The sequence below is a fragment of the Cannabis sativa genome, chromosome 2, assembly GCF_029168945.1.
Source record: "Cannabis sativa cultivar Pink pepper isolate KNU-18-1 chromosome 2, ASM2916894v1, whole genome shotgun sequence".
NCBI lineage: Eukaryota > Viridiplantae > Streptophyta > Magnoliopsida > Rosales > Cannabaceae > Cannabis > Cannabis sativa.
This window is the reverse complement of record NC_083602.1, coordinates 72,792,365-72,804,573: the sequence shown is the minus strand read 5'-3', so window position 1 is coordinate 72,804,573 and position 12,209 is coordinate 72,792,365. Positions and strand designations below refer to the sequence as shown.

Sequence of the window (12,209 nt, the reverse complement as noted above, 5' to 3'; positions counted from 1 at the left end):
TTGGACTTCCACGACCAGCGGGTCGTTGTGCGGAAATCTGATTTTGACAGCGTCTTCATCGTTGAAGGTTATGGTAGGCCCTCCTGCTCGTGGAAATTTGGGCTTCCTTTCTTCTAAGGCTAGGATAACTTTCTCTTGTTTGTGCTGCGCTGTTCGGGCATACCTCTCCCGAGCTTTGCCCAAATCTCCAGCAATATGCGGGCCTCCAACGATGACTTGCAGATGTCCATCTACCGGTGTGGGTTGTTTTTCCTTATCATGAATTCAATTTCCCGCTTCAGGTTGTTGCATTCGTTTGTGTCGTGGCCGTAGTCTCCATGGAAATGACAAAACTTTGTCATGTCTCTCTTGCTGACATCTTTCTTCATGGGCCCGGGCTTCTTATATGGGGCCAGCGACTAAGTAGCCATGTAAACACTTTCTATGTCTTCAGTCAAGATGGTAAATGCAGTGTACTTTGCTTGACTCTCATGGGGAGCTTGCTCGGATTTGTCGGCGAACCATCCCTTCTTCCCATTCCCTTGCCTGTTGTTGTTGTTGGAACGTTTACCATTTGAGCTTGAATTATTTGGGTACTGGGGGAGTTGGGCAGACGTTCCAGTGGAAAGAGCCTTTGACTTGCCAGGCTTTTGCTCACCTTCCGCTCGTTGAATAGCTTCTTCGAGCTTGATGAAGCCCTTAACATGGTCAAGAAAGTCACTCATTGAGTCTATCGGGTCGTTCTTCCTTATGTCCTTCCAAAGTTCACCAACGACTTCAATGCCCCCCAGTATCGCGAACAACTTTCCATCTTCAATTACCCGTGAAACTTTGGTCGCCTCCGTCATGAATCTGCTGATGTATGCTCGGAAAGGCTCACCTGGTCTTTGCTTGACTTCGAGCAAATCTCCCAGATGCAACGGAAGTTGGCAAGAGGAGGAGAACTGTGCATGGAATTTCGAAGAGAAGGTTTTCCATGAGTTGAACTTTCTACGGGCCAACTTGAAATACCATTGCTGGGCGGCTTCCGAAAGGGTAGCAGGAAAGATTCTGCAACACACATCCCCTCGTACCCCCTGAAAATCCATTTGCATTTTAAAGTACTTGAGGTGGGAAAGAGGATCTTCTCTTCCTGTGTACATTTTCCAAGTTGGCATTTTAAACTTGTGGGGCATTGCCAAAAGATTTATTTCGAGAGAGAAGGAAGTTCCACGTGCTCGGTCTAGCTCGAGATCATTATTTCTCTGTCCCGCCATGCCTTGGAACATATTTTTTAGCTCGTCTAGTGGTGCCTGCACAACTGGACTGACCTGCTCAACATTTTGGTCAATTTGAATCACAACAGTATCTTTTTTAGCGTGAATTTGATCACGGGCTCCGGGCTGTGCGATTGTCGTGACAAATTGATCGTCAAGTCCTGTCCTTCTGTTTAGATTGCTTTCTAGGTCATGAGTTGTCTCCAACCTATCGAATATGGAAGCGCCTGGCTATCTCAGCGACTGATTCGCTTGGTTGGCAAGTTGAATGGCACCGTTAACCTGGTTGGAACTATCAGGTATGACCTCTCCTGATGAATTACTTGACAAAGTCTGCTCGCCTACCGCTAGGCCCACAAGCGAAACTTGTGACCAGGGATTTGGCGGCTGACCATTTATAGTCTGGGAAGTATTCATCGCTGGATCTTCGTCCGTCTCACCCAGGGGGATGACACTCGAAGGTTGCTGTCCTACAGTTTAGTAGGTTTTTTCGTATCAGCACAGTAGCTTGCCGACTACGATTTTTAATCTCAGTATGATGAGCCCTTAATGCTTCCATCTCTTTGTTCTCCACTCGGCAAACATGCGTCTTTGTTCCTCGAATGCGAGATTTACCACAGCGCGGAGTTCCTCCTAATCATGATGTAAGGTATTGGTATGACCTTGCATGAGTCTAAGAGCAGCACAGAGGTTTTGAATTTCAGTATCATCTCCAATGGTTGTTCGAACGTTGGTAGTGGGTGGGATGACTGTGTTGGTATTCCCAGTCTTTTACACACCAGGCGCGATTTCATCTACAGGAGTCATCACACCATGACCTACGTTCGACGGCTGTTCAAGATGAACAGCTGGCAAAACCCTTGCATTTCCTGGGTTTTGCAATGCAGGATCCACCGCCTGTGAATTAGTTGGATCAACCAGGCCCCTACGAGTCTGTACCACCATAGTACTTGTGGTTAGATTTTTAATGAAGAACGATTCTTGATTCTTCTCTCAATGAAAGCACCAAAATGTTGACCTCGCTTTTAGCCAACGACACTGAGTCTTATTTAGTAAGCGATAAGTAATTTATAGCGATAGATATATAGTAAAGCAATGTAAACACACAAGAATTTTATAGAGGTTCAGCCCCGAATAGTTTGGTAATAGCCTAATCCTCGTTATTTATATTGACTCAAGAGCAAGGACAAAGGTTCCTTTTCTTATAGCTCTTACAAAGGTATCTCTGGATATGAATTCTTAGATAACATCTCTCTACCAAAATGTTTCCACCCTTTGCCCAGTGAGTATGCATCACTATTTGTAGGGCTATGAGCTTGGGGAAGAAGTATTTCCCTTCTTGTTACAATGGATATAAGTGAAAGATTGCATAATAAATACAGAATACATTGATTGTGGGATTTGGACAGCTTGCCATATCTCTGCAATCTGATCCCGAAGTTATAGGGATTTCTTTGATGACTCACGATGCGAAAGCTGAATTTGCTAAGTATTGGTCGCTTTGTGCGGATTGCTGATCGCTTTGCTTCAGGCATGCGTATGAGGCATCCTGTTCGGATTGTATTCTCCGAGCAGATACTCGAAGTCGATTCCACATGTCACCATCATGTGATGCCACGTCAGAGTGCAAAAATTGGGATAACAACTACAAATTTGATAAAGAATTTATCTATGTGGATCAAAGTTGTATCTCTGTTGTTTTTTTTTTGTTATTTTTTAGTTTTATTGCTTTGTTATGTTATCAATAGTAAAGATATCTTTGATTTTGGAAGATTTGTTGTAATTTGTATGTGAAAGCCTTCTTGTAATGATAGTTGTTGTTGACTGGGATTTTAGTCAACCAACGCGGAGTCGTAATAAATGAGATTTAAACAAAAATTGTAACGATAAATGTAATTAATGACACCAAAAATTGCAATAAATGTAAAGAAAGACACTAGAATTTAAAGAGGTTCGGCCCCAGATGCCGGTATCCTACTTCCCTTGTGTTTTATTAATCTGAATAACAAAAGTCAAGAACATGCTCTTGATTGCAAAGAATGATAAAGTGTTTATTTTTCTAACTGCTCAAAATTGTGGATCCCCTTCCCAGGTCATGGATGACCCTTTATATAGGGGAAAGGGTCGATACTTCTCGCTTCAGGAGACACAACTAACGCGGAGCTATCTCAACCGTTTTCCTTGATTTTTGGAGATGGTTGAAGTCTGATTTTTATGACAATATCTCGCTATTTTTGTGGGTTGAAAATTGTCTTTGAGACTTACATGGGATTTGAACATTTAAAATAGTCATTGATGATGAGGGTCTCCTAAGGGCGTGATACGGTCGTTGACTACCTTCGGGGATGAAAACCATTACTTAGGGACGACACCCCCGAGTCCCAACTTGAGGAGGGTGACAATCATCATTTCGAGGTGACACCCCGAGACCCCTTTGATGTTGTGGGTAGCCTTGGTGTCATGAGGATGCACTATATCAATCATGTCATGCCTAGGTGGAATGCACTTTTTTACCATGAGGGTGTAGGAGGTAGGGGTATACCCCTAGACTAACCATTTAGGGGTAAGGGGTATACCCCTAGACTAACCCTTTAGGGGTAAGGGGTATACCCCTAGACTAACCCTTTAGGGGGTAAGGAATGTACCCCCAGACTAACTCTTTAGAGGTTAAGGGGTTTACCCCTAGACTAACCCCTTAAGGGGTAAGGGGTGTACCCTTAGTCTAACCCTTTAGGGGGTCAGTGGTGTACCCCTAGACTAACTCTTTAGGGGTTAAGTGTGTACCTCTAGACTAACCCTATAAGGGTTAAAGGGTGTACCCCTAGACTATTTCCATGTAGATCATTGCATTTGATGTAGGGGTAGTAGTATATACCCCCAATACTGGTTTGACTCTCGTAGGTTTGCGGTGATCGTTTATCCCACCTCTGAGGGTGTTAGTCTATCATTTTTCCTTCTTAGAGGCACCCACCTTGCTCAAGCTAGGGGTAAAGGTGACAGTCTGACTTCCATTCTAACGGTCATGACCACCCTTCATGGTTGACGATCATGACCACCCTTCATTGTTGACGGCCATCACAATGGTCATGACTCTATATATTCTTCATTAATTTTGTTCCAAAATTTTTGGATCATGTGTTGCTACTCTTGACACGTCATCGTCGTTAAAATTTGGGTAAACAGTTGTAATTTCAATTATGAATTTCTAGTAGATTTTTTAAGAGAATTTGTAGTGGTTTTCTATAGTGTATTTTTTATTGTTCTATCAAATATTTTAATAATTTTTTTTTGTAATTTTTTAAAATTTAAATAATTAATATAAACTAAATATTTAAACTTTTAATATTGAAATTCAAAAACAAAAACAATAACTTAATGCCAGACATAAAATATTATTACATTGCATGTCTAATAAAACTACATGCAAAAGAGGTACAAGTAGTGGGACCCTTTCTCACATCTAGCTTTACAAGACATGATATATTTTTCATGTTCAACATTGTTGGATATGAAAAATACATCTTTAATATCAATGTGTTACATGCCAGACCCAAGTGGACGTGAAAGAGCTTTCACGACCAACTTTAATGGTCATGGATGACCCTTTTTGTAGTAGTGTCAAGGACATGTCGGATGTACGACCACCTTGTTAGAGTTTTATGCTCTAAAGAAAACTCAACTTCAATGTAATCTTATTTTATTATTTAATAAAAGATCATAAATTAATTTATTATTATTTTATATATTGCTTGAACATGTTACTTTCATGATCATATGTTTGATAAATTCTATTATATCTGTTCACGCAGATTTTCGTTAACCAAATTTGAGCCTAACATTGACAATCTCACACAAAAAAAATAAAAGCTATAAAATAAAAAGTATGAACACACAGGATTTTTTACGTGGTTTTGCAGTTAACATTCGATATAGTCCACGAGTCAATCTTATTCAGATTTCTGATAGTTTTCTCAGGGCCTCTTTCGTATGATTTTTTCATCCCCTTTTTGATCTTACTTGCCAATACTTATAATTACATAGTAGGCAGTTAATTACAAAGTTGACTGTAATCTTTTTACAACAATAATCCCCTAAAATCATGGGATTTGATTACATATCACGTAGTGTAAATGCAGTTATTATTTGAAAATCATATAGCTTTGATTTTCCTGCTTTTATTGGGTCAACATGATCGTGTATTTTAACATGTCTTTAATTGTTACGTCCGAAAAAGTCTCGACAGGGGCTTGGTTCTAGTGACCGTAATAGCGAGATGAAGCCTTTTTCTTTATCCTTCCGAGGTCAATGAAGTATGCCTTGTTACTTCCTTGTGACGATCGCAGTTCTTATTAACAAAGAGTTCTTCGAGGCTCGTTTGAATGTTAGCTTCTGACTCGTCAGGATTGTAAGCCTCACTGAGAAGATGTCTGAAGTTAACTGGGGGAAGTTACAGGAATGAACCTTCTCATAGCAAGATAGACACCTCGCTTATCAGGTCTCAAGCCAACCAAAATGTTATATTTAGTTTGTACGTTATTTATTAAGTGTTTCCGTAGTCAATATGTGTCACTTTTGTCTTTCCAGATGTAACGTACTTAATGCCTCGCTATATGCCTTCAATGACATATGGTTTCTCCTTAATATACTAAGTAACAGTTTGTATATCTTTTCCTCGAATAAAACTTTACAGTCGGTGGGTTGTGAATATACTCTGCTACTTACGCAATTAATGAGTTATTCCACAAAAAGTGACATCATCGATCTATATTCCCTTTATCTGACACGTGTCGTCCACTGAGATGGTAGCCAAATTTTGGGTGTAACAATTGCCCCTTAAAAAGTTCTTTTTTAGTAAAAAGCGCTTTTTAATAATTACAGAGGGTATTTTTGTCATAATCCCTTTTTGGGAAAACGCGTCCTTTGATTCTGGCAGTTGTACGGTTTCTAGGGTCATTATGAGTTGTCTTCTCATCTTCTGCCCCACTCCCAACCGTTAGATTTCCCAACCTTTAGCCTTCTTGTCACTGGACTTCGTGTATAAAATGGTGGCTTAAGCTTGCCATATTCCACACACTTCTTGTTTTTTGGTGAGATCCATTTTGAGATTGGATCGTTATTCTCTCGTCAAGATGTCTCATCTGAGTTTAGAAATTTGTTCCTCTAGATTCATAACACCCAAATTTGCCAACTACCTCTCTTTTCTATACGTTCTTAGGAACTTCGAATCATAATTTGAATTGGAAATGAAGGATTCCAAGGCTGAGCAGCTTCCGATCAATCCAAACCAAGGGAACCCCGTTGATTGTTGTGGGCGATCCTCACAAGTGATTGTTGAGAGTAAGTATTATTTCTTGTAAAAGGCGGTCTGAACTAGACTCTTTTTTTTTTGTTGCTCCACTGATCCCTTGTTTTTTTACTTTTACAGAAAGTGACATAGATCTTGCGAGTGATTTTAGAGGTCCTCCTCAGGCTGACAAGGAATCAAAGAAGAAAGTTGGCATGGTTTCAGATGAATCTAAGAGGAAAGTTGGCGTGGTTTCTATCAAAGAATCCAACCAACCCAAGACCCAAACCTGCGCAAGACCTTTATACCAACCTTTCTCTAGTATCGAGAAATTTCCTAAGGCTGGGAATGAGGTCTCAGCTGCAAGAAATGGGTTCCTCTGATGTGGAGAATGAGGTCTATGCAGAGGTCAAGACCTTCTACATGTAGACGGTCTTTCTCAAGCTATGTGTAGCCGGTCTTTCTCCAAGCTATGTGTAGACACTCTTTCTTGAGTTTACCGATCCCTCATTCTTTGTTTTAGGAAGATGACTTTAATGGTTTCCCCTAGTGGCATTTTTGTAAAGATAAGTTTAAAACCCTACTTGGGGGTTTTTTTGTCTTAAATGCCTTTACTCGGCATGAATGCAGGTGCTTTCCCCTTCAAATTGGTATTCCCTTAAAAGTAGGGATCAGGTTGGCTGCCAGATCCTTTGCAATTCGAACTTAATACAATTGTGTTTGCTTGCGTTTTTATTCACAATGTGAACATCTATATTTTGATCAAATGCAAAGTACTTTTAGGTTTTTTCCATTGCTCGTAATCTTCCTGTTTAAGTAGTTAGTTATCTACCAAACTTTTTTGATTTTTGAGCAGTTGTCAATTCTGCCTCGCTATGGCAATTATAATCTACCTTAAAAAAACTTGAATATACTTTTAATGATTTTATCACTTTGTATATTTTTAATTTTCTCATATAAATAGTTAAATTGTCTATCCATTTTATAGGTTCAAGTGCTTTTATCAATACGTCTTAATGTCTCGTTTAACATCTTCTTAGCTCGCGCGAACTGTTAACATTCAGTTTTATGCACGAGTTATGACTTATATCTCATTTATAACTTTTCATTTTCCACTCCCATCAGATAGGTATATAATCAGAAATTATAGTTGTTTGATCCCTTTTTCGTCAAAAAGGTTTGATCAAGATGTTATAACAATTTTACTCCTCTCTCGTCAAAAAGGTTTGGTTCGGAAGTTATAACAGTTCGACTCCTCTCTCGTCAAAGAGGTTTAGTCGAGAACCTTTAAATTTAAAAACAAAATATTTTTGAAATGGTGGGTTTGCATTATACTATGTCTTTTTAGATGAATTCCAGTTAATCATACATAAATGCCCATTAAGTAATTTTAAAGAGTAAAACTTTGTAATTACTTAATATAAATGGATCTCTTTATTTATAACTGAAGTTTAAATTTTACATCAGTAATGAAAGTTACATCATTTATTGGTAGTAAGGTCACAAATGTTCCACATTCCAGTAGTTTTTTATTAGCGAGTCGTTGAGTCGAGCCAGTTTGTAAACTCCAATTCCAACTACTGCTTCGATGACATATGGACCCTCCAAGTTCGAGTTGACCACTCCTGCATTCTCTCATATTTGCAAATACTCGCCTTAGCACCAAGTCTCCAACATTAAATAGTCTTTTCTTGACTCTACTATTGAAGTATCTTCTAACTCGGTGTTGGTACGCTGCGTTAATGACTTGCGACTCAGTTCATTTTTCATCAAGTAGATCTAAGGACAATTTTAGAAGTTCATGGTTTTCTTCTTGATTATAAAACTTTCTTCTGTGAGTCGATATGTTCACTTCAAGACGCAGCATTGCCTCCGAGTCGAAAGCAAGCGAGAAAAAAGTGTGTCCCGTTGCCATCTCCTCGGTAGTTTTGTGAGCCCAGAGTACTTTAGGTAGCTCATCGACCCACCTGCCTCTGGCAGCATCTAGCTTCTTCTTAATAGTATCCTTTAGGGCTTTATTAACAGCTTCCACTTGCCCATTCGCCTGAGGCCTGGATGTTGACGAGAAGCTTTTGATAATTTTTTTCCTCTCTAGCAGAATTCAGTGAACAAGTCGCCATCAAATTGGGTTCCATTATTGGATACAATCTTCATGGGAATTGCAAACCAACAGACAATGTTCTTGACAACAAAGTTGAGGACTTTCTTGCAGGTTACGGAAATAAGGGGCTCGACCTCTGTCCATTTAGTGAAGAAGTCGACTGCTACTACCGCATACTTGGCTCCTCCTCGCCCAGTGGGTAATGCCCCAATTAAGTCAATTCCCCATGTAGCAAATGGGTAGGGTGAGGTCATCATTCTTAGTTCTGTTGGCGGCACGCGAGTTATATGTGAAAACCTCTAACACTTATCACATTTCTTGACAAACTCATGGGTGTCCTTATTGATCGTTGGCCAGTAATATCCTTCTGTAATGATCTTTTTAGATAGACTTTTCCAACCTGCATGATCCCCACAAAAGCCTTATGAATCTATCTGATGATTTCATTCGCTTCTACAGGGAGAACACACCGAAGTAGGGGCATCGAATACCCTCTTCTATATAGTTTGCCTTCAATTATTGTGTAGCGAGGCACTGGATACAATAATTTTTTCACCTCATTTTTGTCATTTGGAAGTTGCCGGTCGAGTAAGTAACTGATAATAGGAGTCATCCATGCAGGAGAACTTTCTATCATCTTGACGTCTTCCGTTTCACATATGCCTGGCTCGCTTAGTATCTCCACTAGAACTAAGTATTATTCTTCCAAGTTGTTTTGCGAGGCCAGTTTTGCTAAGGCATCGGCGTTGGAGTTTTGCTCTCTTGGAATCTATTCGATTTTAAAGTAATCGAATCTTTCGAAGTTCTTTCGAACTTTCTCTAAATAGTTCGCTATTTTCAAACCTTTGGTCTGGTATTCCCTGAGGACCTAGTTCACAATCAGTTACAAATCACTATGGCAGATGAGGTTTTTGACTTTCAACGCCTCAACTATCTTTAAGCCAGCGATCAGGGCTTCATACTCAGCCTCACTATTTGATGCGTCAAATTAAAATCTCAGAGCATAGTGAAACTTAAAGCCTTCTGGTGATATTAATATTACCCTGGCACCCGAACCCTACTCGTTGCATGCACCATCCACATATAACTTCCAAGTTTCCGCATCTTGTTGAACAGGCAGAATTTCTTCTGGAGTTATACCTTCTATCAAGAAGTCAGCCAAGGCTTGGCCCTTGATGGATGTTCGAGGGTGGTATGTTATGTCGAACTGACCCAGTTCGATTAACTATTTTATCAATCTTCTAGAAGCATCTAGTTTTGATTAAACTTATCTCAAGGGCTGATCATGATGGCTTGTCTATTAATGCCTTGATTTTTTTGAGATTTGCTTCAATACCCTTCGCGTCAACTATGAATCCCAAAAAATTTCTTGAGGAGACTCCAAAGTAACTTTTTTTTTGGGTTTAGCTTCATGTTATACTTCTTTAATATCTTGAGGCATTGCGTGAGGCCAATGGCATGATCCCTACTCTTTATGGATTTTACCAACATATCATTGACGTAAACCTCCATGTTCCGTCCGATCTAGTTTGCGAACATTTCGTTCACCAATCGCTGATATGTTGCCCAAGCATTCTTCAGCCAAAACGGCATGACTTTATAGCAATAGAGCCCCATGTTAGTTACGAAGCTCGTATGCTCCTGATCTGGGACATGCATCTTTATCTGGTTATATCCAGAGTATGCATCCATAAATGACATAAGCTTGTGTTCACCAGTTGCATCCACTAACTGGTCGATCCGGAGTAGTGGAAAATAATCTTTTGGGCACGCGTTATTCAGATCTAAAAATCAATACAAGTTCTCCAAGTTCTATTAGGCTTTGGGTTAGAACAGGATTGGCTATCCACGAAGGATAAAACACCTCGCCTATAAAGTCATTGACTAACAACTTGTCCACTTCTTGTTTTAGTGCCCCTTGCCTTTCGAAATCCAAGGGTCTCCTTTTCTGTCTATTCGTTGGGTAGTTTGGATCAACATTTAAATGAAGGTAGATAATATTAGGCGTCGATCCCTATCATTTCTCCATGGCTCCAGGCGAATTGATCCTGGTTTGCCTTTAAAAAACTTATTAGCTACTATTTGAGTTGGTCGTCTAGGTTCTTTCCAATGTATACACACTTTGTGGGATTTCTTGGGTTGAGAATAACCTCTTCCAATTCTTCAATTGGTTTAAATAGTTTTCTTTCATCTTGAACTCAGGGGTCAAGATCGTCGTCTTTCCTTGCATCTTCTTCTTCCAAGATTGCCATTAATTGGTGACCAACTTTCCTATGTTGCAACTCTATGCGATAGTAATCGCGAGTGAGCATCTGATTGCCTCGCACCACTCCTACACCTTCTAGTGTTTGGAACTTCAAGGATAGGTGCTTGATCGAACTAACTGCCCCTAGTTCGATCAGTGCCGGGTGACCCAACAATATGTTGTAAGCCAATGGAAGGTCGACAACTAAGAAGTCTTGCATAACAGTGGCAGATAGGGGTGCCTCGCCCAAGGTTAATGCGAGCTCAATTATGCCAAGACTGGCAATGTTGTCTCCAGTGAAGCCGCAATTATTTACCATACAAGGCCTCAATTTAGCTTTTTGGAGCCCCATCTTCCTCAGCATTTCCTTATAAAGAATATTTACTGATCTCCCGTTGTCTATCAACACCCTTTTGATCCTTTTATTGGTGAGATGGATGGTAATCACCAATGGATGAACATGAGGATATCTCACATTTTTCTTGTCTTCCTCTATGAAAATAATTGGAGGTTCCTCTATTTTCACCTTCTTGGAAGGTTTTGGGGCAAATGTCCACTGCTCGTTCTTTATCTCTCTCACATATCTTTTCTAGGCATTATTGCTTTGCCCTGCGATATGTGGCCCTCCCAAAATAACCAGGATGTCCTCCCCTTCCATGGGAAGAGGTTGTAATCCCTGGTTGTTTGGGTTATTGGGCAGACTGGGCTGGTTGTATCCATGGCCTTGTCTTTTAACGTACTCTATAAAGTGGCCTTGAGGGATGAGACTTTCTATCTCATCTTTCAATTGGCGACATTCGTCGGTCGTGTGCCCAATATCCTTATGGAATTTACAATACCTGTTAGGATCTCTTTTGATCCTCGCATTCCTCATGGGCTCAGGGTTGCCGAAGCCAACCTTTTGCTCATGTGCGACGTAAATATTCTCTCGAGTTTCATTAAGCTCAGTATAAATAGTATACAATGGCACGTACTTATCGTGCTTCTTCTATTTCTTATTATCCTTTGACAGTTCCTTTGAACTGTCCTTTCTCTTCGCACTAAAAGCCCCTAAATTATCAATGGTCGTCGAAACCGTACGTAAACGTTGCTGGGTTTGCCTCCCGAGCCTATTTTCAACAAATTCATTTCTTTTTGGGCTTCCTCTTTTTGAACAAATACCTGAGCCCTCTCGTTGAACTCAGTGATGTTTCTTACTGGACGACCTTGTAAGTCATCCCACAACTCGCCCCCTGCGGTTGATGGATCAGTAGAGATCCCTGCCTGAAGGGCTGTAAGTTGTGTACTATCATCCAAATTCCTAACCCTACCCGCAGCCGTGCTGAAACGACTTAAGTATGCCTT

At 40.2% G+C, this 12,209-nt stretch overlaps 1 protein-coding gene across 1 annotated transcript; it reads right to left on the bottom strand.

Moving 5' to 3' along the window:
• Positions 1-10,818: 10,818 nt before the first annotated feature.
• Positions 10,819-11,739, bottom strand: LOC133034501 (uncharacterized). The gene is made up of 2 exons (XM_061109595.1): positions 11,503-11,739; positions 10,819-11,421 (listed from the first exon to the last, which is right to left on the bottom strand). The coding sequence occupies exons 1-2, from the start codon at positions 11,737-11,739 to the stop codon at positions 10,819-10,821; spliced, it is 840 nt and encodes a 279-aa protein (XP_060965578.1).
• Positions 11,740-12,209: the final 470 nt, after the last annotated feature.

Excerpts from the sequence above, each read along its gene's own strand:
- LOC133034501 (XM_061109595.1), bottom strand. The coding sequence starts at position 11,739 with ATGAGGAATGCGAGGATCAAAAGAGATCCTAACAGGTATTGTAAATTC. Across the intron at positions 11,422-11,502 it reads TGGAAGGGGAGGACATCCTG|TGGACATTTGCCCCAAAACC; the intron begins GTTATTTTGGGA and ends AAGAACGAGCAG.